The sequence below is a fragment of the Cucumis melo genome, chromosome 3, assembly GCF_025177605.1.
Source record: "Cucumis melo cultivar AY chromosome 3, USDA_Cmelo_AY_1.0, whole genome shotgun sequence".
NCBI lineage: Eukaryota > Viridiplantae > Streptophyta > Magnoliopsida > Cucurbitales > Cucurbitaceae > Cucumis > Cucumis melo.
In genome coordinates, this window is record NC_066859.1 from 400,740 (window position 1) to 426,562 (window position 25,823).

The 25,823-nt window shown below is 32.6% G+C and overlaps 1 protein-coding gene across 1 annotated transcript; it reads right to left on the reverse strand.

Moving 5' to 3' along the window:
- Positions 1-7,210: 7,210 nt before the first annotated feature.
- Positions 7,211-21,246, reverse strand: LOC103485384 (abhydrolase domain-containing protein C22H12.03). Its single transcript, XM_008442942.3, has 13 exons — positions 20,860-21,246; positions 14,419-14,550; positions 14,245-14,271; positions 13,622-13,709; positions 13,115-13,158; positions 12,624-12,722; positions 10,855-10,912; positions 10,684-10,736; positions 10,318-10,419; positions 10,039-10,104; positions 7,906-8,027; positions 7,647-7,818; positions 7,211-7,545 (listed from the first exon to the last, which is right to left on the reverse strand). Exons 1-13 carry the CDS (start codon positions 20,992-20,994, stop codon positions 7,477-7,479), a joined length of 1,167 nt encoding a protein of 388 aa, XP_008441164.1. The 5' UTR covers positions 20,995-21,246; the 3' UTR covers positions 7,211-7,476.
- Positions 21,247-25,823: the final 4,577 nt, after the last annotated feature.

Sequence of the window (25,823 nt, forward strand, 5' to 3'; positions counted from 1 at the left end):
TTAATTAATTTTTTGATGATAACAAATCTGAATCTTTTTATTGGCAATTCTATTATTTTGAATAGTCCATAACGTAGAGCTCGAAAAAATGATTATGATGTCTCTTGAATCACCCAAATCGAAGTTCAAACGAAGAAAATATTGCCGAAAGAAGCTTAAACGGAAAAATACCCGAGATGATGACGTGGCGGTCAAATAAACAATTTGATCCAATTAAAGAAAGCCACTTGGAGCAATGGAGAAGTAACACATGTGGCTTTTGTTTTTATTTTTGCATTTGTTTCTTTTATTGGTTTTTAAAAAGAAAAATGCATTTAATATTATTATTTATCTTTTGTGTCTAACGGCTAGTTTTTTTTTTAAGATTGTGGAGTTGTTTTATTGGGCTTTAAAAAAATTATTTTAAAAAATATATATTATTATACTATTATTTATCTTTCTGACGATTAGTTTTTTTTTAAATATTGTGAACTTGTTTTATAGGGCTAAACATTTTTTTTAAAAGATATATTATTATTTGTGTTGTGTCGGCTAATTGAGTTTAAATCTCAACCATTCATTTTTCTTTTACTTACATCCAACGAACCAAAATGATTTTGCATTTCAATCTTTCCCTTCTTTTTAAATACTTCATTTTCCCCTAATTTTTTTAAGAATTTTGTTTATCTTTACAATCTTCAAAAGTTGCAAAAGCCACCATTGTTATTCTCTCTAAAGCTTCCAATTTTCATTCTTTTCATATTGTCCTTGAGAGATTTTTTATATTGTATTGTGAGGATTAATTATTGTGAGCTTAAATTGTATACTCACTCTTTTAGAGAGTTGTTGTTTTGTGTAATTTAAAACTTCAACATATTGTGACGATTCGATCCTAACTTGTGGAAAGGATTGGGTTTGCTCTTGACCCAAAAAAGAAGCAAGTAGCAATTCGACTCAAATTCGTGGAAAGAGTCAAAAGAAGGTTTTCAATCAAAATCTCAAGAGGTCAAGTTTGATCGAACCACTATAAAATTACGGTGTCTTCTTCTCTAACTCTTTTCTAATTATTTTTGCATTTAATTTTAGTTACATATTCTTGTTGGTTGAGTTAATTTGATTGCATACTCTATTACATACTTTTTATCAATCTTGTTATTTAACATATTTTAGCTAATTTTCTTTGTTTAATATAAATATGTAAATGCTAAAATTCTAGAACCCTAACAAGTATGGGTATCAAAGGATCAAACTTGAACTTAGTTGTTTTTAGGTTTGTTTGAAAGCCTCCAAAAAACCAAATGGTACTTGGATAGTGGTTGCTCAAGACACATGATGGGAGATTGAACCAAGCTCATCTGTTCCTCCAAAAGGAAGGAGGCATGGTAACCTTTAGTGACAACAAGAAAGGTAAAATAATTGGTAAGGATAATATAGGAAATGATTCATCTACTTTGATTGAAAATGTTCATTTGGTTGATGGCTTAAAGCATGATTTGCTTAGTATTAGTCAATTGTGTGATAAAAGATTTAGAGTAATATTTGATAAAAAGAATTGCATAATTGAAAATGTTAGTGATGGAAAAGTTTTGTTTGTTAGAAATAGAGATGAAAATGTATACACTCTTGATTTGAATGTTGTGCACAAATTCTTTGGATAAAACAAATTCTTTGTGATTTTGGATTAAAATTTGATAATGTGCCTATATTTTATGATAATACTAGCGCCATCAATTTGACTAAGAATCATATACATCATTCTAGAACTAACCATATTGATATAGGCATCACTTTATTAGAGAGCATGTGTAAAATGGTCATATTACTCTTGAGTTTGTGAGCTCTAATAATCAATTGGCGGATATATGTTTCAAGTCTTTGAATGAAGAAATTTTTTATAAAAATAGGCTTGAGCTTGGTATTATTCGTTGTGGTGCATCTTGATTTTGTATCTTACTTGATATAATTACCGAATGCATATTGATAGGGGGAGAATTAGACATTTTATATGTGTTCTTAATTTGTTAGAAGGAATTTACTTCCTAGTTATTCTTTTTTATGATTCTAAAGGGGGAGAAGTATAAGAAAAATATATCTTTTGTGAATTTGTTGAACAATTGTTTTTATTGAATAATGCATATTTTTTTAGTGGAAGAATTAAAGAATTAATTAAGGGGGAGAATTATCCACTTTCAATTATTTTCAAGTTTGATCTTTGTAGGGAAATAGATACATGAACATTATGCTGATATAGAATCATGATATACATAAACTTGATAATTACTTATTGATCATGTGTGTTCCTATGGTTATGTGTGTTTCAAGTTATTTTTCTTCGATGATTTGTCATCACAAAAAAGGGGGAGATTTGTCATCACCAAACCTCTCTTAGCTTGCCACCTCCTGCTTACACTTTACACGTGTCAGCTTATAACTCATCAAGTCATGCATTAAGCTTAAGCCTAACACGTAACCAGCTATCAACTCAAGATTAGACATTTCCTTGAAATGCTAAATCCTTAACACCAACTTTCTTAAAGCGTTACATCTAAACACCTAACTCTTCAGGCATCAAAACATCTACTTCTTTTACGCCATCACTTGGACGCAAGCTTTCTCACCACCCCTCAAAATATAGTTTTTTCAAAACATCTTTTCTTTACACTTAGTTTCAAAAATTCTTTTAATCAAAACTCTTTCCTCAACAGAATCCTTCTATTCCGAACCTGGGCCTCACAATTAATAAATTTGAGAATCTTTTGCCTTCAACATTTTGTCGTGCCTTAAATGGATTTCTTTTCAATTTCAAAGTGAAAATACTAATGAAAAACATAACTTATAGAAAAAACAATCAACACTAAAGTAGTACTAGACACTAAATTTAAAGAATATTGAAAGTACATTCAAATGTTTATAAACTTAAAGTAAACAAATATCAAAGTAGTGGACCAAGATTATATGTTTAACCTTTTTTCCTCTTTGTAACATCGCATATCTAATTACATATAACTTTAAAAAGGGAAGTAAAAGTAATGTAATATTATTCCTCTACATTATTGAACCAAATACAATGTCCTCTGTATATATAGAGAAAGACCAACAAACAAACAAGGAGAAAATATAGACATAAATAAAAAATAATAATAATACAAGAGAAAAATAAATTATGCACTCCCCCTAAGCTAGTTTGTAGACATCACTCGTAGCTAGCTTGCTGAGACATTTATCAAATTATCTTTTCAAAAGACCTTTAGTTAGTATATATGTTGTTTGTTCTCCTAGCAAGATAAGATATGCATATTACACCTATATAAACCTTCTCCTTTATGAAATACCTATCAATTTCAATATGTGCATTGTCCTATCATGTAGAACTGGATTATGAGTTATAGCAATGGTAGGTTTGTTGTCACGATAAGCCCAATACACTTTCAGTTCTTCAAGTATCTTGTTAATTCATATGTTTTCACAAATCTCATGAGCTAAAGCTCTAGATTTTGCCTAACATTGCTCCTGACTACTAGATTTTGTTTTTTACTACGCCACGTAACTAAATTTTCTCCAATACATGAAGAATAGCCAGAAGTACATCTTCTATTAGTACTTTCAATCCAATCAACAACAGTGTACACTTCAACTTGAAAGGGATCATGTTTCTGAAAATATATACCTTTACCTGGAGTTCCTTTCAAGTATCTCAAGATTCTATACACTGCTTCAAAGTGAGTAGGTCTAGATGAGTGCATAAATTGACTCACCATACTACACCAAATTAAAAGCTATGCATGGATGTATGTGAGATAAATAGATCAACCATACTTACACCAAAAGGTATACCTGGTTGTGTGTGAGATAAATAGACCAATCTACCTCAAGCCTTTGGTATCCACCTTTATCCTTACCTTCCTTAGGGTTTGCATCTTGTAATTTCATATTTGGTTCGATGGGGATTTCTGATGTCCGACAGCCAAGTAAGCCTGTCTTTTCAAGCAAGTCGATAACATATTTCATCTTATTAACAAAATCCCTTTCTTAGACCTTGCAAACTCCATCCTCAAAAAATATTTTAAGACTCCCAAGTCTTTGATTTGAAGCTCACTTGCAAGCTTGTTCTTAAGATCAACCAAACCTTCTTCATCATTTCTTTTAAGAATAATGTCATCAATATAGACATTTAAAATAATAGTTTTATTATTCTTAGAGTGTTATAGAAGATTGTATGATCTGATTGACTTTGTTGGTACCTGTAACTAGTGATTATCTTTCCAAAGCATCCAAACCATGCTCTTGGAGACTGTTCGAGACCATGTGATGATTTCTTTAATCTACGAACTTTATTATTTCTCAATTTCATTTCAATTCCTGGTGGTAAACACATAAACACTTCTTATTCTAAATCACCATTGAGAAAAGTGTTATTAACGTCTAATTGATAAAGAGGTCAATCCAAATTAGCCGCAAGAGACAAAAAGAACTTTAATTGAGTTGATTTTTACAATAAGAGCAAGAATCTACTGATAATCAATTGTGTTAGTTTGAATAAAGTCTTTAGCTACTAGTCTAGTCTTGTATCTTTCAATACTACCATCAGCATTACACAACAACCATTTGCAATTAATCCACGGTCTTCTTATCTTTTGGTAAGTTTGTTATTTCCCAAGTTCCACTTTGTCTTAGAGCATTCACTTATTTCGTAGTTGCTAGTTTCCAATTTGGATCATCTAGGACTTCTTATATATTTAAAGAAACAATTAAGTTAGTTATCCTAGATGTGAAGGCTTTATGACTATTTTGCATATAAGATGTAATTTGCAATGGGATATTTAGCACATGCTCTAGTTCCTTTTCTAATAGCATTGGGAACTTCGAGATCAAAGATGATAGGTGAGGTATTTTGAACATTTGGGATATAAGGAGAAGAAGGATTACCTACTTTCACCCTTGGGAACTGAGGAAGGACTCAACTTTCTAATCGTTGTTCCTTTGGTTGTTTTCTCTTCTAGTATAAAACTTTAATTCAGGAATTTCACCTGTAGGGCCAATTTGTAGTATCTCCCCTTCAGCCCCCCCCCCCCCCCCCCCACCCCCCAAATGAGAAATTTAGATACCTGACTTTGAAGGATTTGTGATGGACATATCAAGTTGACTAATAGAAGAAAGTAGTTCAAATATTTCTCGAAAATTATCTTCTATATCTAATTTCTCCCTCTGAAGAGAATTAGGATAAAATATAGTTTGTTTTTCTAAAAAAGACACGTTCATGCTCACATGATTTTTTTTTTTTTTTTTTGCGCAAGATCAAAACGCATAACCCAAAAAGTGCACCTTGTAGCTCTATGATCAGGTTTTGATAAAAAAAAACAAAAAAAAAAAACAAAAAAAACTAGGTATGTTAACATATGCACTGCAACCAAGAACCTTTAAGGATAGATCAAAGTGTATGCAACAAGTTAGAAAACTAGTTTTAAAACATTCAAGAGAGGTTTGAAAATTTAAGACTTTGCTAGACATCCTATTTATCAAATAGGTAGTCGTGAGTACAACATCCCCTCATAATACTTAGGAACATGCATATAAAACATTATAGCATGTGCAACCTCAAATATATAACTATTTTAGTTAATTCATTTTGTTCAGGACATCACAACAAGTAGATTGATGTAAAATGCCTTTTTCTTTTAAAAATCACTCAAATAGGCACCAAAATACTATGTTCCATTACTATAGTGTAAAATGTTGAATTTGGCTTGAGATCAGTTTCAATCATATCATCTTAAAAAAAATCTTTCACCTCAAATTTGTTCTGTCATGAAATAAACCTAAGAGAGACTTGTGTGATCATCAATAAAGGTACAAACCACTTTTTTCCACTAATGATACAAACCACTTTTTTCCACTACGAGTGAGTAGGACCCCAAACATGAGATGAACCCGTTTTGAGGCTTTGTATGGTTTTGGAAAATAGGTGGCAAGACTTTGCATAAATGCAACTTTTTTATAAATGTCTTTTTAAATACAAAAAGAATGGAAAAAATTGAACCTGAAACCTCTTGTCCTCGAGAACAAATGGATGTCAATTGAGTTGGAATGTCAACAAAAAAAAAATCATTGAAGAGAAGAACAATCTATGTTTTTTAACAAATTTGAAAATAAATGTTTATAAGTTCGTGAAAGTTGGGATGTTCTAATCTACAATGCCAATGCATGATTTGTTCATGATCAAAAGGAGAACTAATACTATTAAGACCCTGAGTTGATTTATTACTAAAAAACTTTGATTAAAGTAGTAGACCGTCAAGCATCCTAGCACCCCCAATTGGAGGTCCCAATTCCAGATGCTATTTGTGTCAAGGAAACATAAAAATTACCATACTAGATATCGAGTTGTGGCAGTTCCGGAGTTTGATTAATTTGGTCTATACTATGGTGAACTTTAAGCCACAATAACCCCAAAAAAAACCACGTTAGTAGGCAAACAAACGTTTTGATTACTAATGCCAACACAACTCTAAATGCAAGTAGGGTGCACCGATTATGGGTTCCGATGGCAACAGAAAAAGTTGGCGTGGCAAAGGGTTTGGGTTCAAAAAAATTGCTAACAAATCTGAAAAAGAAGACAAATCCAAAAAGGCAGAGGTCAAAAACAGCGGGCGGCGGCGGAATCAATGGTCGATGGTACAAAAAGGAGCAACTGGAGATGACAAATAAGAAACCACAAGAACCCACCACCTTACAAAAAGAAAACAGAAGAAAAAACTTCCAACGAGGTCCTATGGCAGACCAACGAGCGATGGCGATGGCGGTGGCAGCGGCAATTGGAGTACAACGATCGACGGCTGGCGGAAAGAGATTTAGGGTTTCTAGGTTCTTAAAAATTAGGGTTTTTAGGGCTTTCAAAACACATGCTCTAATATCAACCTAAAAAAGGAATTAAAAAGAATGTAATACCATTCCTCTATATTATTGAACGTAATATAAGGTCTTCTTATATGGAGAAAGAGCAACAACGAATGAGGAAAAAATATAGACAAAAAAAATAAATAAATAATACAAGAGAAAAAAAAAATCAACAATATACTAGAAGTCTTTCCTTTCCTTCTTATGTGGCACCTCGGAATATCTAGTTTACCGAGTCTAGGCATAAATTCTGCAGAATGATGGTTAAACCGAGTGATAATATAGTACAAACACGCAAAGAAGAGAAGTTAAAGGACCTACAGAAAAATGCTAGACATCAGTCAAAACTTGAAGCATCATGTGCTTATTAATCAGAAACAAATACACTGTTTTGATGCAAACGAAAGACATGTAAAACTAAATCTTGGGGTTACAAGACAAAACTGTTTATGTGCAATAGATATACAAAATGATGTTAATGCAAGTTCCTATAATGCTCAAATGAATTGAGAAATGAGATATGCAATGCATACGATATGATATGTATGGTGTGAAGAAAGTCTTGCACTTGTCCAAAAAAGAAAGAAAAAAAGCTTGCTCGCCTCAAGTTCTAATCCCTTTGAAAGAGGATGACAAGATCCGAAAGAGACCATCTGGGTTATCAGCATGCACCTGTTTATATAACACACCATATAGTATTACTCTTCGTTATATAAAGATTTTACAGAAAATGAGTGCAGAAAAGATAGGTAAAAAGAAAAAAAAAACCATACCCAATGACCAGCATCCTCAAGAACATGCATTTCAACCCCACCTCCCTCTTCAACAGCCAGTTCCTCTGCAGCATGAATTCTCCGGATGTCTTCGAGTGCCCAACGATGCAAGCTTCGTTCGGCTTTCAAGAAATTGATATGCACACCACGTGGAACATCTTCCACAATTTTCCTACAAAACAATTGTATGAGATTGCAATACTACTTTTTGAAAGGGAAAAGAATATGTTGATAACCAAAAAGTATCTAAAGTCACTACCATAAATTTGTCTCTTCGTAGGAATGATACATTTCAGCAATGCCCTTGAGATCAAATGCCCATGAGAAGCCAGACGATGATGAACTATGAGGCCCAATAGGTCGAAGGTTTGTAACGACCCACTGTGAACCAACAAAATTTTCAGATAAGTTACAGTCTCAAACCAAAAACTGAAGACATGACATGACAAACATATACCAAAAGCTGACATCTTATTAGAAAAAAAAATTGATATGTACACATCAGGTAAAGAAAATCAGCAGGATTGGTAAACAATCTTCTGTAAACAGAACAGAATATCAAGAACGCTGAAGTCACAAACCAAAGCAAAAGACAGTGCAATATAGCATAGCATCATTCACATCATATCCAATCCCTGAAATGATATTTTGAAAAATATACATATCTCTAAAAGAAAGTGTATATTATAGATAAGATGATGTCATGGGTTTATAAGGGAGGACAACTATCACCAATAGTGTGAGCCTTTTTGAATGAAACAAAAAGAACACTACAAGAGTATATCTAAAATGGACAATATCATACCCTTGTATAGATATTTGGTGGATTGTTATTCACAACAAATTGATCTAAGAGAAGTGGGAGCCTTGAAAGATGTAATCATGGAAGAGTGTCTATCCCTGGTTGAGCCTTCAAACGGGCAGACTGCTCAAAGGTAATTTGGATGGATGACTACTTCTTGGTTGAGTTAGCAGTGCACTTAAGTACAATTCGGAGATCAATAGACTATTTGAAAGAAGGGCTCGGTGGTCCTTTGTTCGAAAGGATGATTGTTAATAATACTATCAAAGTCCCCCATCCCTTAAATAAGAAAATGAAATAACTTATAAGGGAGGAAAATTATCTCCCAATGCTATGAGGTCTTTTGGGTGAAACCAAAAATAAAGTTATGAGAGTGTATCCCAATATGTGCAATATCATATCGTAGAGGTATTTGTTTCTTTGTTGTTGAAAATATTTCATAAAAGAAAATAAGATAAGAAAAAAATAACCACATAACAAAATTTGATTGGACAATTTAGTGAGATGCACGAAGATAGGTGATGTCCGAGATGCACCTACACATTTTTCTTATTATTATTACGGTTTAGAAGAAACAACCGTCCTTTTAAGCGTTCTCTTTTCATATGCTTTTGGATTCAGTTAATGTTAACTGGAAATCTTTTGTGTAATTTCGTTAGTTTGGGCATTACTTCCACTTCATTTGTATATTTCATCTCATCAATGAAATCCTTGGAAATAAATAAAACTAAAGGAAAAAGAAAAAAAAGTAAGGATTGCCTGAATGATGATTGACTTGGGCACTTATTTGGGAGCACCAAGTATGAAGCCAATCCCAATACATGCACATTCATTCACCTTTTACCGCCAGGCAGTAAGCACGAGGCACCTTGAAAGTTGTCAGTAGTTGAAGGTTTACAAATGTGTGATCTAATTACAAAACTTAGTACAACATATAAAATGGATTGGAAATGACTTGAAATTAGTTGTTTTAGAAACTTATTTTCCAATATTTGAAACAAACTTCAGAGGTAGTAATGTCCCTCCTTGGCCACTAACAAAAACGAAGAAAAATGCAAAGCTCTAGCTGTTTACCAGCATTTTACTTAGAAAGTAACCAACTACGCCACTTCAATATGGAGGGGGAAAAAGTAAAACTTTCCAGCAAAACACGTACATTTATCAGTAGAAGGTATACTCCATGCTACACAACTTCAAAAAATCAAAAGAGTTCCTCAACCAAGACTTGTTTAGAAGTAGAAGAAATATAAAGGGAAGAGATTGATTCAGCATTTTTTTATATAGGAAAAAGAACTGTTGAATCTCTTCCCTTTAATAAGGTGAGTATTTGGAAAGTTGAATAAATATTTAAGACTAAGGGTAGTACTGCACAATCATGTAATATGAAATGAAAAAAAAGGAGGCTGAATCAGCATGATGCATGAGTGGAACCCTATTTAAACACCCAAATACTGAATGAAGACTTCGTATGAAGATAGAAGCAAAAAAACCTGCTTAAAACTAAATGCCCAAAAGATAATCTTGGCGTGACAACAGAATCTCAAACAAACTGCTTGACTAAATAGTTTAAGAGAAAAGTGTCTATGATACCTGTGCTACATCTTTAGAAAATCCATGTTGAACTAGAGCATTCACGACATCCTGCTTTGAGTATACCTATTACCCAAAAATATGTAAATGATGTGAACGAACAAAAGAAAGCATGAAATATCCTGCTTTGGAATGTATATTTTACAACTGTAACAAGAATATTAGAGTGGTTCAAGTGCTAAAACAAAAGGATAAAGAAAACCAATCAATGGACTGTTTCCTTTACCCCCGAAAAAGAGAGAGATACGAGTGGGATAAAACAGTACACTGCAATTTTACCTCATTTCCCAGCGTACTTAGGAAAGATATTAATTGTTCAGGATGGTCCTCTCCATCTCCACCAGGTCGAACTATTCCAGGAGTGGCATCCAGAACCCAAACCTACAGGAAACAAAATAGAAAAAGACAAGAGAGAGAGAGAGAAAGCATTATGAAAAGAAAGGACATAAGTTCTATTTAGATACTTTGGAGAGAGAGGGAAAAAAAGTCTCCCCATAGGAAGATAATTTATTGAATTTGATTACCTTCTACTGCAGAATAAAACTTTAATTAATTACTTCTCTAAATTTTAACAAATTCCTAATACCTACGTAATAAGTATACAAAACTCGAGAGCTAAAATAAACTTGGTAGATAAGAACCTACTCTCACTGGCCGGGCAAGAGGTTTAGCAGCCTGTTCTACCATACTCAAGACAACTGCAAAGATAATTTAAGGTGCAGAAAGCACCAGTACCATTAGCACCTGAAAAATGAATAAGATTTCACGTCAAATTGCACAATGGCTAGTGTACATTGCTTGTTAGTTACAAAATACCTTTTCCTCCAAAGCTGTGCCCAACTAGAACTCGAGGTGTTATTTTCAACTGTCGGACCTAATAAACAATTAATGGAGTTCAGAAAACAGTCGTGCATCTTTTTTTATATCACGTAAAAAAACAACATCTAGTATCCTCGTGGAGGAATAAATGTACATAATTTAATTAGAAACTAGACAGCTGATGCCAAATATGAGAACAACCTATTATCATCAAGCACATTAGGGCCCGTTTAGTCACGTTCCTATTCTCTGTTTCTTGTTCCTTGTTTCTTCTTTTTTTAGAACAAGCTTGATAACTATTTCTGTTTCTTGTTTCTTGAAAAAAAGAAGCATGAACAAAAAATGTGTTTGATAACTGTTTTTTGTTTTCTAATTTTTTTCTAGATTTATATTTTATTTTTCACATCTACTTCATTTAAACGTTAAACAAAAATATAGGTCATCCATCAAACATAAAAAATAAAATTATCAAAAATTTATTTATTTAATACAAAGAAGTAGCAATGCACGAATAAAAATAATAACATAAACATGAAATTGTATCTATCCTTCAAATGTTACCAAATTTGATTGACAATATCATCTCTCACTCGGGCCATTTCTGTTAGATGATGTCGACTCACTTCTTAATCAATCAATTTCAACAACCTCATCGATATTTTGTAACATCTAGAATGTAATATTAATTTTAAATTATTATATTTTCAGTATTCATAATTGAAATAAACAAAACAAAAATTAACTTTAACTCTACTACCTATGATACTTTAGAGAAAAACCCACAACGAAAACCTAGATTCGCGCAAAGAGAAAGGCAAAAACTATGAATCCGACGAAGAGAAACAATCCAGCAAAAACTATGGATCCAACGAAGAGGAAGAGTCCGAATTGAGAGGAAGACGATGAGAGGCGAAGAGGAAGATGGTGTGCAGAGGAAGACGATAAATGAAAGAGGAAGAGGTTGATTATTTTGGGAAGACGATGGAGATAAGAGGAAAATGAAACAAATAAAAATAATTAAGAAAAAGGAAAAGAAAACAAATAATAATAATTGAGAAAAAAGGAAAAGAAAACCAATAAAAATAATTGGAAAAAAAAGAAAAGGATACAATAAAAATATTTGAGAAAAAGTAAAAGGAAACTGAGAAACAGGAAAACGAAACTAATAAAAGTAATTGAAAAAAAGAAAAAGAAAATAAATAAAAATAATTGAGAAAAAATAAAAAGGAAACCAATAAAAATAATTGAGAAAAAGAAAAAGAAAACAAATAAAAATAAATTGAGAAAAATGAAACCAATAAAAATAATTGAGAAACGGAACAGAATGAAAGTACTTTTTTTGTTTCCAATAATTCTTTATAAAATGAAAAACATTTCTATTTTTTTAGAACAGAAAACAAGAAACGTTACTGAACACCTCCGTTTCTTAAAAAAATGAAAACAGAATCAGAAAACAAAGAACGAGAACTTTACTAAACAGGCCCTTAGTTTCAAATTTTCTGTATAACAAATTTTAGGCAGGGGATGGCACAGAACATAATATCCTTTAGCTACATACTCATAAATTCAAGCAAGCATGAGAGTGAACTGACCAAAATACATGTCATGTGCATTATAAAAGTTAAAATAGCACATAGTTTTATAACCTATAGAATTGATCTTGTTAAGTAAGGTCATTAAAAGATTTTTAAACCAAAACAGAAAGGCCTAGTTTTCAAGAAACGAATGCAATTGGTAATTTTATTTAATGTCTGAAGGCCACACACCAGCTTCAATACATCAAGAGCAGTAGCAGAAACAGTGTGAGGGCTCATCTTCGTAGTTAAGGTTGAATCGCCATGACATCGCAAATCGACCAAAAGAAACTGCAAAATAACAACAAATGAAAGAATGTAAGCTCAACATTGTTAAAACTTAAAACCAAGGTGCCCTCCTTACATTTCAGCCTATGACATTTAGATATTAAAATTTATGATTGCAACCTAAAGAGTAAGAGAAGAGAACTATAATTGAGGAGATACAAAAACACTGAGCGAGCATGAGTTAGGTGTTACCACGTGAATTTTAATGCTAATGCAAACATGAAAGGATTTGTCTTGTGAGAAACACCAAAAAGAAAATTAACAAATTGCTCTATGTTGTAAATTTCCAGGGAAAGAATCAACCTTTTTCAATCCAAGAAAAGTTATATTTTGAAAAACGAAAAATGAAAGTAGCTACCCCCATTCCCAAGCCCTAACAACACTGGAAAAGCTACCTGCCATGCTGGAAATTCTTTTGCCAATCTTCTAGCAAAGGTTCCTGGAGCATAAGGTACTAAGTGAGCACTCTAACTATCAAAGATTCAAAACTACAGTAACAAAAGGCCAAACACAAATTACGATTTTCACATTAATTCCCTTACTTCAATAATTCATGCAGAACTAAAATCCAAAGACGTCAATTTTTATTTAATTGAATCTTCAAAAGTACATAAGATCATTGAGATGAAGAAAAGAAAGAAGAAAGTTCATCAGTGCTCTCTAAGTGACAATTATCTTTTAAGCTTCAAACTTTTCATATTTAGTTAGTTTGACTTGACCATTAAGCCATGGTGATAGCGATAACATCATGTGAGTATGTGGCTAAACACTTTGCCATCAACCCGCCCATCTAGGATGAAAAAAAGATCAAACATACTCAGGCACCATGCCACTTAACTATTCAGCAAGCATGGGCAGGTTAAGAAAACTATTCAATACAACCCAAGAAGTCAAGTGCATACCCCAGTTCTTTCTGCTGCCCAGAATTCCATGCAGAAAGACTGCTGTTGGTGGATCGGGTGACCTATCCATTACATTACTCCACTTTACCTGCTCAGAGCATACAGAAAGACAATTTAACAGCTGACTCCCACAAAGCCTGTGACAACGGTATCATACACCCTGATATTCAGAAATTATATATACATAAAAAGACAAATCACATTGCACCAGAAGCTTTGCACAATCCCTGTTTCTTAAAAATGTAAAAGGAAACTCACTAAAAACACACTTTTCTGTAAGATCACTGAAAAGAAAAGAAAATTTTAAAACATTTTGTGTACTTGTTTATTGAGAATCAGAACTTTAGTAGGCATGAGTGGTTGAAACCCTACTGTACATTTCTGATTTGAAAAGGTAAATATTTGTAATGATCCAAATTTTCATTGGCGTGTGTTAGGAAGGATCAAAGAACGCATGTGTAGAATAGAAAACAAAATAAGCTTAAACTGGTTTCTCAGAACAACTCAAACTCAGAACTGAATTTAACCCAGTCAATCCTGCTGCTAAACCTAAATACATGAAGAGTGAAGAAAATATCTATATACAAGGCCCATGAAGAGTAAAAGAGATTCATAAAACTTACAAGTTCTCCTTGAACAAGATCAAAAGCCTGTAAAAAGGAATAATTGCCAGGTTAAATAAAAAACAGAAAGGTAGAGTTTAATTTCTTTGATATTGAAGAGGATTAAATCAACAGATAATTTAAAACGGACTGGCAATGGCATTAGCCTTGTAAGCATTAGAGGATAATAGGTACCAATATTTCAGACGTCAATTTTCCGAGATTTTGATGTGAAACTGTTTCATCCAACAATGCAGCACGGATAGATGAATGTTTACCTGCAACGCTTGAACGACCATGAGCAAATCGGGGCAAGTGCATGCCATTCTGCAGAAAGCACAATATAAAACATACTTATCATTTTCAAACACAGTTTCTTGGGTATGTCTTTGTTAGGAACCCAACCCTGAAAAACAGAAAAAATCCCAACAAGCAAAAAGAGACAGTACTTTGTGCAATATATTAAAATAATAAACTCAAAGTTCTAACAAACAACCAGAAATATCAAGTAAGGAAAATGAAAGAAACAAGGATAATAACCCAGCTCCTTCAAGAAGGCTAAAAACCTCTCCTAATAAAGCCTACAGCAGCCTTTCCCAAAACAAAATCTAAAAATTGCTAATCCCCAAAACATTCTCTTTATATATCCCCTTACAAGTGGGCCCTCAAGTATATATCACTCCCCTCCCACCCAGTGGCTCTTTTATTCCCCCATCCAGTGCCTTCTCATTTTTGTCCCTTCTCTTATATTTGTGTAAAATTGGGGGATCTAACATTACTGGCCGGCACAAAATGCACCTTGTCCTCAAGGTGGAGGAGGGAAATTGCCGACGCATTTAATAAACAGTTGTTGGAATTTATGTCCTAAAACTCATAGTTTGTAATTTAAAATAATATTCTATTTAATAAAGCTATTATTGAGAAATTATTAGTGAAATTGAATACTATAATCTTGAATTCAATAAGCTAAGGTCCCAAGACTATCTTAAGTAAACTTGAACTTTATGTAGAGACAAACATGGATCAAGTTCAAGTAGATAGCGTAAACGGTCTATAGTATATGAATAAGGTTGGATGCCTTGTTATGGGGCCACTATGGATGCGGCGTGCTTTGTAGTTAGTACAACTGATGTGATCCTGAATCGTTCATGTAAAGACATATAAGTGGGAGCATCCTACGTAAAGAGTTTACATAATACTGAACCATGAAATAATCACTCTTACTCTATAACACTGTTCTACAGTATAAAACTGATTATTTCGATTATTAATGACTTTGGTAACTTAGTCTTAATCCTAAGCTAACTATGAACTCCTGTTCACATGTGATTATCCTTAGATTTGCATATGTGAGGGCAGTTCACCAGCTGCCCCAATAAGCCTCCTAAAGACCAGGTGGATAGCTCGGGACATAGAGTGCAAGACACCCATTATAGGGTTAGTAGATAGGTTATTCCCTTAGGAACTTGAACAAGGGGCTCTATCCTCTCATTAGCCCGAGAGGGATTCGACTTATATAGGTTAGACTTTAAACCAATTGTTCAATAGTGGATCAGTGGGACTTAAAGAGCATCTTGAGGGTAAAATGGTATTTAGACTCTACCGAGATTACAAACAACCTGTGAATGATTAACTTACTAATCATGGTTATATCAAATGGACACAAATATATCTATAGTGAGGAGAGTACAACTACAAGACTTTGGAATGACCCATTAATTAACAAAAGTTAATTAGGTCGGTCTAAAAGGGTTTAGTCAGTCAATCTTAGATAGTTGGAGTCCATATCTATAGGTCCATTAAATAACTCATATGGAATTAACTTATGGTGTATTAGTTCGAATAATTCAAATTAGGTAAAGAAAGAAAAACCAACAAAAATATATGATATAGTCATCGGTTATCAGTTAGAGATAGAGCTTTATGTTTCTATATGATTTTAATATAAAAAATATGAATGTGGATTCATACTCGAAAGCTCAAAAATAATGGAAATGGTCAAAATCGTAAAGAGTCAAAACGTTGACTATTGATTTCGAAAAATCAAACTTTGACTGATTCAAATGTGTTTTGAATTTCGAGAAAACGAATGCAAATTCATACTCAAGAGGTCGAAATTATTCAAAATGGAAAAATGGTAAAAAGTCAAAATGTTAAAAAGTCAAAACGTTGACTTTTGACTTGAAAAGTCAAAGTTTGACTTTAACTTGAATGGTAAAAAGACCAATTTGCCCTTTGACTAAAGTTAGTGGAAAAATCCAATATTTTGTTGATAATCCCATTAACTCATAGTGGGACATATACATAACCCAGTAAAGTCCACTAAATGTTAGTGCTTAATGAGATGTTAGGCTTAGGTGAACTAATTACATGCATAATGCATGTAAGTTTTTTTTCGATTGAAAACACTTTTTTTTTTTGCTATTTTGTTATTTTGACTTACAAAAATTAACTTCACAAAAACAATTTATTCTCTTAACCCAAAGTCCAACCATCTCTCTCTCCTTAATTCCTTCACTCATCGAGTCCCTAAACCCGACTATAAGTTTGGAGAATAGCAGGTCAAATCTAATGGTAATCTAAGTAAAAGTTAGTGTGGAAATTACGAGATTTCAAGAGCAACAAGGGTAAAATTTCTCTTAACCCTAATTCACGTAGTTTAGGGTTATGCATGTTAATTAAGAGCGATTAGGGCAAATTTCGATCTGGTTTCTGTTGTGCACGACTAAAACCTATCGACAGTTTCCCAAGTAGCTTCACTTTCCAACAACCCCTTCCACTTGACTAGCCATTCATTAGCAGCAATTTCTCCACTCCATCTAATCCCCAACGCCAATTCCAACTTAAGCTGTAATTCAAATTCCTCTATCAGTGTGGGGTAAAATGTTGGACCCATTGTGCTTGCCCTAATTTCAACTTCAATTGCAACAGATGAAAAACATTGTGAATGCTAGCTTCCAAAGGTAATTCTAGGCGATGGGCCACTTCTCCAATCCTTTTTATGATCCGATAAGGTCCATAAAACCTTGGAGATAGCTTCTCACTTCTCTTTCTTGCGAGAGATCTTTGCCTATAGGGTCTCAATTTCAGATATACCTCTTCACCCACTTGAAAAGTCAACTCCCTTCAGTGCAGATAAGCTTTTTTCTTCATACGATTTTGGAAATTAACAAGCTTTCCTTTAGTGCGCTAATGATCAAATTCCTCTCTTTCAAAAATTGGTTTGCACTGTTGTTTGTCGTCTTCTTTTCCCCATAAGAGATGATAGGGGGAGGTGGTCTACCATACACCACCGAGTACGGGGTTGTCTTAGAAGAGCCATGGAAGGTAATGGTATACCAGAGTTCAGCCCAAGAAATACATTTGTTCCACTTAGCTGGTTGTTCGTTGCAAAAACATCTCAAGGCATCTGTTCACTCTCTTGGTCTATCCATCTATTGGGGATGGAATGTTGTACTTCTCTTCAAAATTGTCCCTGTTGCAATAAACAGCTCCTTCCAGAAATTGCTCAAGAAGATCTTGTCCTGGTTTATAATAAAGATTTTGGTACTCCACAATTACTCAGGATCCTCTCAATGAACTACTTCAGTTACTTGCTTTGCCGTGAACGGGTGCTTAAGCACAATGAAGTAATAAAAACTGAGATATCAATTTCAAAGCAATTAACAGTAATAAAAACTTGATCATACGATCTGAGTGATTGAGCATAATAGCATGAAGAGTCTAAAATGTTGAGTGGGAAAACTTATCAGATACCATTGCTTTTGCAATATCGAATAAGTTCTACCTACTATTGGATTTGAACCAATGACTCCCGTGGTATGAAAGCGATACTCTAACCACTAAGTTAAGCAAGTCATTTATCATCACAACGAAAAACAAATGGGCCCTATTGCATCACATCAATAGGTTATAAATCTAATACTATTGCAAAGCAATACCAATCAAACAAATCAACAAAATAGATCATTGAATATTCATCTATCTTGACAAGAAATATCTACATGATAAGATATGAATCACAAGCACAAGGGCTATAGCTCTGGTGGTCGAGCACCTCGTTTACACGTGTGCCAATGTCTTCAAAGAAGTACATCGTGTAATCAAAAAAGTTAATCTTATTAAGAAATTGATGTCTTACTCTATTACTTTTAAGGAACAAAACAAGAGAAAAGTAGACAAAGAGTTCGGTCTGAATCAAATGTCCCATTTAAGCACTAAAAAGGTCCATTATTGATTTGAGATATTGATAAGGTGAATACCCACGGTCTATTCAATGCTAGGCATAATGATTATTAGGACCTCAAGAAAATGATCTTTCGTCCAATCTTATGCACAACTTTAAGGTGTATGAAGTTTCAAATTTTATTTTTTAGACAGAAGCAAGACAATAGAGTAGGGTCCTTTTACGGATTGCCATTTCAACCGTTGCTTCATTGAACTTCTTTTGTCAGAATACGAATCCAATAACAAATATTCCTTTTTAGGTGGTCTATGAGTTGCTGCTCATAAGCCGAACAAAAATTAAAAGGTAAAATTGATACGCTTTCCTCAAATAGGAAGCACGAAGAAGAATAGGCAATTAGGTATGAATGCACAAGTGGCTTGTCTACAAAGAACCTGCTATCCTAACGGAGGAAAGTTTAACCTTAGAACGGCTGGCAGTGCTCTAGCAAAGTGAAATCATTTGTCTCCGGCAAACAAAATAAGTGTGAAGAAGCTTACTTATTTATTCATAACATAAATAAAACAGTAACTTTTGTTTGAATGAACTATCATAACAAACAAAACATCCAGGGTAAAATAAACTCTGTCCTAGGATTTTAATTTATTTCTATTTGGTTCCCAGTTTTTCAAAACTCACTTTTAGTTAGCCTATAAACGCCTCCAAATTTCTTAATTTGTTATCTATTTTCTATGTTTTAACAATGTTTTCGAAAACCTTAACTTTTAAAGATTTTTGAAAAAAATAGTTTTTAAAATCTTGATTTGCTTTTGGAGTTTAGCAAAAAATTGAACTCTTTTACTTAAAAGGATGAAAATCATCATATAACATCTAAGAGGAAATAGGTTTAACTTTCAAACACCAAAAACTAAAAACCAAATAGTTATCAACCAAGGCTTAACCATTGATATTTAAATTTAGTTTTTAACTTGACCTGGTTCCTTTTTTTCTTTAAGGAAAGGAACTCTTTATTAATATATGAACAATGAGACAAAAGCTCCTAAAACAAGAGAATTATACAATGAACATATAAACCAAGGATCAGGAAGTGCACCTAAACTTGACCTGGTTCCTAAAGTTTGGATTCGATTTTTCACAAGTTCAAAATTCATTTTTAAATGGTTGCTGACTGCTAGTTGATATAAAGAAATGATGACATGACAATTAAAATATGCTAACTCAACTTTGTAGATGTGTATTTTTTTTATTTTAATACTCAATGCACAACTAGAAGCCAAACTCAACTTTTGAAGTTTTTATGTTTTGCTTTGTTTTCCAGATCTCCTTTGTTTTGTTTGGGATCTTGAAGGTTTTGATTAACTCAGTTGTACTTTAGTTGTGATTTCTCTTTAAAGTCTTTTTCGGTCTTTTTTGCTCTTAGTATAATTCTCTTGTACTTTGAGCTTTAGTTTCTCTTATTATCATTTATAAAGAGGCTCATTTCTATTTCTAAAAAACTAAAAGCCAAACTCAGTCTTCAAAGATAAATTAGAAATTAAATTTAAATCTTGACGTTTGAAACCCCTTGCGATGAAATACATATCAAATTCAAATTTCAAAAACAAAAAAAAAATGATAGCTTAGAAAAATTAGAGCACAAAGAAAAAAGGGATAAAGTATAGCAGTCTATTTTGTCTATCCATATTGAACTATATTTAAAAATAGCCCTTACAGATAACATTTTTATGGCTAACAATTAAGTTTAAGTGTATAGCCACATTTTTTAATAATTGTAAATATAACAAAATCAATAAGTGCTAACATTAAATAATCTAACACTAAAAGTTGGCGGGACTTGATTTAAATTTTGTTATATTTGCAAATTCTATTCAAATTATCCTATCTACTAAATTTTTTGGTCTGATTTATTTGTAAATGTCCCAGTATTTTAACCGAGGACCAACATCCATACAATCTCCCGGTGACTCAAGAACTAACAAGAAATCTGCGCCACACTTTGCAACTTTTTTTTCAGTTAAAGAAACACCATACTTGCAATTTTTAAATTAAATTGAATCGTGTAATTTCAAAAGATGGCAGGACAGGTAAACGACTTTCAAGCCAATCTTGCATGCGAGACTGATGTATTTACTGGTCGGTCCGAGTGAACCAAACCAGATAAAGGTAATCAGGGTACATTGTAGCGCTCGCTCCATCCTTTCGGGGTCCTTTCGTTGACTGAATACTTTGGAGAAAATAGACAAAAGATCGAAACAAACAAACATAGACCAAGCGTAATTTAGCATGTTCGGTTTTTCTTCTTTGAGAATCCTAAGGGGGGTTTCAAACCACGACCATAAGACTATTTGAGCTATGTTTTGGCAAGAAATGTTGGTACAACAGAACGGTGAAGAGAGAAAAACGTAAAAACAAGTACCTGAAGAAACAAAAGAATGAGGGAAAGAAAGTACCTGGAAATGGCAGTTGAAACTGGCCGGATTGGCAAGCCAGCTGATACGGCGATGAAATCGTACCGCAGAGCCTTTGTCGGGCAAATCAAGAAGGGATCCGGAAAATGTAGCCGCAAATGTCGAAACTATCGGCATTGCAGGGCAGAAAGAGAAAAAAGAGGAATCATAAGCCGCCGAGAGCTTCCTTTAGAGAAGGAAGATCCGGCGAGGGGAATGTTTAGGTGGAGAATTGAGGGAGGAATCAAAGGCGAAATGGGTGTAAAGCAAAGGATGGAGGAGTAATGAGGAAAGAGTAAAGGAAAACGAGAGGCGGAAAAATCGAGGAAGGCGATCTGACGGGGCGTCCCAGGTTAGTTGGACCATCCACCGACGAGCGGGATCCCCTGTGCCTGCCGCATGTTCCCCACCTACGCGACGAAATACACACGTGGACAGTTAGTACTGTGGTTAAATTATAAAAATAGATTTTTTAAAAAATATAAAAAAGTACCAAATATTTGCCCCTGTAAAAAAATTACTAAAGAAAAAAAGTCAGTGCAGTATAAAATACCAAAAATGTCCCATTTAGATTTGGATATTGTTTCTACACAATTGTTTAAATATGCCTACAATTTATCCTTTCATCCTTTAATTTTGTTATAGATTTGATAAATTTGGTTAGATTTAATTTGGTTTGACCGTTTAGATTTGAAGACCAAATGTAAATCTTTTTTTTCAAAATTCATCTTTTATTTTTTTAGTTTATATTAAACTATCGTTTACATTTGGCTACTTCAATCTAAATGATTTTTTTAAGATTTTTCATATACAATCTTTTATTATTTTTAGATTGATTACTTTTTTTTTTTGTACAAAGTGGTTTGGATTGGTTAGCCAAATGTTCATACACAATCTTTTTTTACGTTTACTACTCCAATCTAAATGATTTTTTTTCAAGATTCTTCATATACAATCTTTTATTATTTTTAGATTGATTACTTTTTTTTTGTACAAAGTGGTTTGGATTGGTTAGCCAAATGTTCATACACAATCTTTTATTTTTTTTACGTTTATTTTTTTAGACGATCATTTACATTTGACTACTCCAATCTAAATGATTTTTTCACGATGTTTTATATACGATCTTTTATTTTTTTTACACGATTGATTACTTTTTTTTGTACAAAGTGGTTTGGATTGGTTAGCCAAATGTAAACAACATAAAAAAAGAAAATAAGAAAGACGGTAAAAAGAAATCGCAGTGAAAAAAAAGGAGAAGAAAAGTAGAAAGACTAAGGAAAGAAATCGGAGCAAAAAAATGTGGAAAAGAAGAAAAACGATGAAAAGATTAAACGAGGTAAATAAATAATTAAAAAATAAGAAAAATGATGAAAAGAAATCGCAGCAAAAAAAAAAAAAAAAAAAAGACAATGAAAGAAATCGCAATAGGAAGACAGAAGGAAGACGATGAAAGAAATAGCAAGAGGAATATGAATCGCAAGGAAGAGAAGAAAGATGGAACTGTAAAACTGTAATATTTAAAAAATGACTAACTTTATAGCTTTGTTACACGAGTCGTAAATAGTTTGGTGTTTTGTTACATTTATAAAAGATTCCCTTGAAAAAAAATGACCCTAAAAAAATTTATGATAAAAGATTCCATAAACTTATAAGGATTTAAAAATATGGTGGTTCTAAAAGAAATGTAAAATGTAGTAGTGAAGTGGTGTACCCGGTACACGACTTTGCTAAATCGTCGGAGTCATGTACCTGATCCACAATATTTGACTGGACTCGTGGACTCGGTTCATGACTTCTAATTAGAGTCGTGTACCGAGTACACGACTTCAGTACAGATGACAGTCTGCTGTACTAGATGGCAGTCAACAGTAACCTTATTGTCAATTTTGTCGCATAGTGACAAAGTCGTGTACTGGGTACATGGCTTCCCCTTTATAAAAACCTAATTTCCCTTCATTATGCCTTCTAAATTTTTCCTTTATTCGAATTTCTTTTCTACTCCCTTACTGCGAACGGATTTCTGCTACATTTTTCAATCTCCTATTCTTTTCTCTACTTTCCTTTTATTTTCTCCTAAACCTCCATTTAAATATTTCCCAAAAAATTCTTTTTCTACATTTTCATTCTTCTTCCACTTCATTTTCATTCTTCTTCCACTCCATTTTCTTAAGAAAAAAGAAATCTATCTTCATTTCTTTACTTCCATCTTTAGCACTCAATTGGTGTTTACTTATGTATATTTATCTAACTTTATTTAATTTTTATTATTTTGTTGTTTTTTTGCTTAAATTTCTCCTAATTTTTGTTGCAGTTGGTTTCTCCAAATCCTTCATTTTTCCTTTGTCACAAACGTATGTATATTTACTAAATCGTAGATCAATTAGGTTTATTATTTAGTTTTATTATTTTTTGAAAAAATTATTTTAATTTAGTTATATTGTTTAAATTTAGATATAATAATTGGATTTATGTTGTATTTAGGTTGTTTGTTTGTTTAACTAAAAAAATTTGAATAATAGTAATATTATTTGAATTTATATATAATAATTGTATTTAGGTTGGTTTGTTGATATAATTAAATATTTATGTTTGGTTGTTTGGTTTGTAAATAATTGTATTTAGGTAGGTTGGTTGGTTTAATTAAATTTATGATATTAGAATAATTAAAAAAAATAGAATAACAAATTTAAAATATGAAAATAATTAAATTTAGAGAACGAGAAAAAATTTAGAATATGAGAATAATAATAATAATAATAATAACAACAGTAACAACTATAATAATAATAATAATAGGGCTCTTGCAAATATGACAATCATAGTATCATAAATTAGGCTCATAGCACATCCTTTTTACATTTGCAAAAATAGTAAAATTGAAGCCCAGCTCGCATTTTAAAAATACAAAATTACGAAGTTACCCTTCGGTTATTATTGATACCAACATATACAGTTGATACACCAATATATACCGTTGATGCACCTGATTTGTTTTGCTGATGTACTACTCATACACTTTTTTTTTACTCTCTAATACTTCATTAATACATATTATTTGTTTGAAACACTTGATATGTTGTTGATACACTTGTTCAATTGTTGATACACTCAATCAATTAAATACACTTGATGCATTAAGAATGATACACTTTATTTATCATTGATACACTTATTATTGTTTGCTGATACACTTGATAGATTTGATACACTTAATCACTTGCTAAACTTCGTTGATACATATTATTAGTTTGAAACACTTGATATGTTGGTGATACACTTGCTTAACTGTTGATACACTCAATCAATGAAATACATTTGATGCACTAAGAATGATACACTTTATATATCGTTGATACACTTGTTTGTTTGCTGATACATTTGATAGATTTAATACACTTAATCATTTGCTAAACTTTATTGATACATATTATTAGTTTGAAACACTTGATATGTTATTGATACACTTGTGAAACTATTGATACGCTCAATCAATTAAATACATAGTGATACACTTTATGTATTATCGATAAAGTTGTTGTGGTATGTTTATAATCTTAAGAACACGTTGAACATCATTATCGCCTATAGTCAACAAATTAAAACTGAAAGTTCAATACATGACTCAAATCTGAATTTCAGTATGAATCAAGTTCACAAAAGAATCAAATGATGATATCACTCCATCAACCAAAACACGATTTGTTTTGTAATCCACATAGGAGTGTTGCTCATCCCATTGACCACTATGAAAAACAATTACCGCAAGTTTAACCATAACTACAATGAACTGCAACAATTTAGGAAAAATAAAAAACATGTAGTAAGTGTATCAGTCAATTAATACATATAATATAAGTATATCATACTGCTGATATAAAAAACTGATACAATTTTTTTTTAAAAAAAAAAACAAAACCAAACGTAACTAAATAAAACCAAACTGATCTATGAAGCCCCTTTCGATAAAAGATATTAGGAAAAAATAAAAGAGATGAGAAAGAACAAATCATAGCCCTAATTTTAATAAATAATATATGAGCAATTCACAGAAATTATATTAGGGCTTTAAAAAAGGGGAAGAAATACATACATAATTCTTGTTTTCCCTGAAGAAAAAATGAGGAGAATAGGAGAAGAAGACGAGGAGAAGATGATAAAAAAAAATCGACGAAGAGGGAGAAATCTAAAAGAACAAAACTGAAGAGAGAAGAGAAGGACAGTAGAGAAGAACGGTGGAGAAGAGGCAGAAGGAGATGAGGAGAAGAGAAGTCGACGAATAGGAGAAACCGCGAAGAAGAACGACGGAAAAGAGAAGAAGAAAATGAAGAATGAAGGAGAACGATAAAGAAAGAAACAAAAGAGGAAGAGAAAACAGCAGAGAATGGCAATTTTGGAATAATTAAAAAAATAAAATAAGAAATATCAACCAAAATTGAAAAGTTGCTATATTTGCAAAATTGAAAAGGTTAGTGCTGATATTGCTAAATTAGATTTTTATTGTGCCACCCAATACAATTTCCCATAATAATAACTATATTATAAACATTGCATGGTTCTATAGAAAACTCTGTCGAGCGAGTCATGCACAGTCTCTAAAGATCGCTGGCCCATTAATGTTGCTACAAATATGTGAATACGACAAATTTCCTATTGTAGCGACAGAGAACGGTGCAAAATCCAGATAGTTGACATTTGAGTTTTAGGTACTATTTAATGTACACGTTGTTTTTTTAATATAATTTGCACTATCTATAATTTATTAATGGTTGATTTCACAAATTAGATGGAGCGGTGTTCTACCTTCATCTGAACAGTCAGCAAATATGTTGTTGACCTGTCGATTGATATTTGATTGGCTGATGCAGTCTCAGGTAGTAAAATATTATACAAATGTTCTATAGTTCTATTTTTTGTTGCCTACTAACATTTGTTTTTTCAACAAATTAATTGGACATCGTATGCGC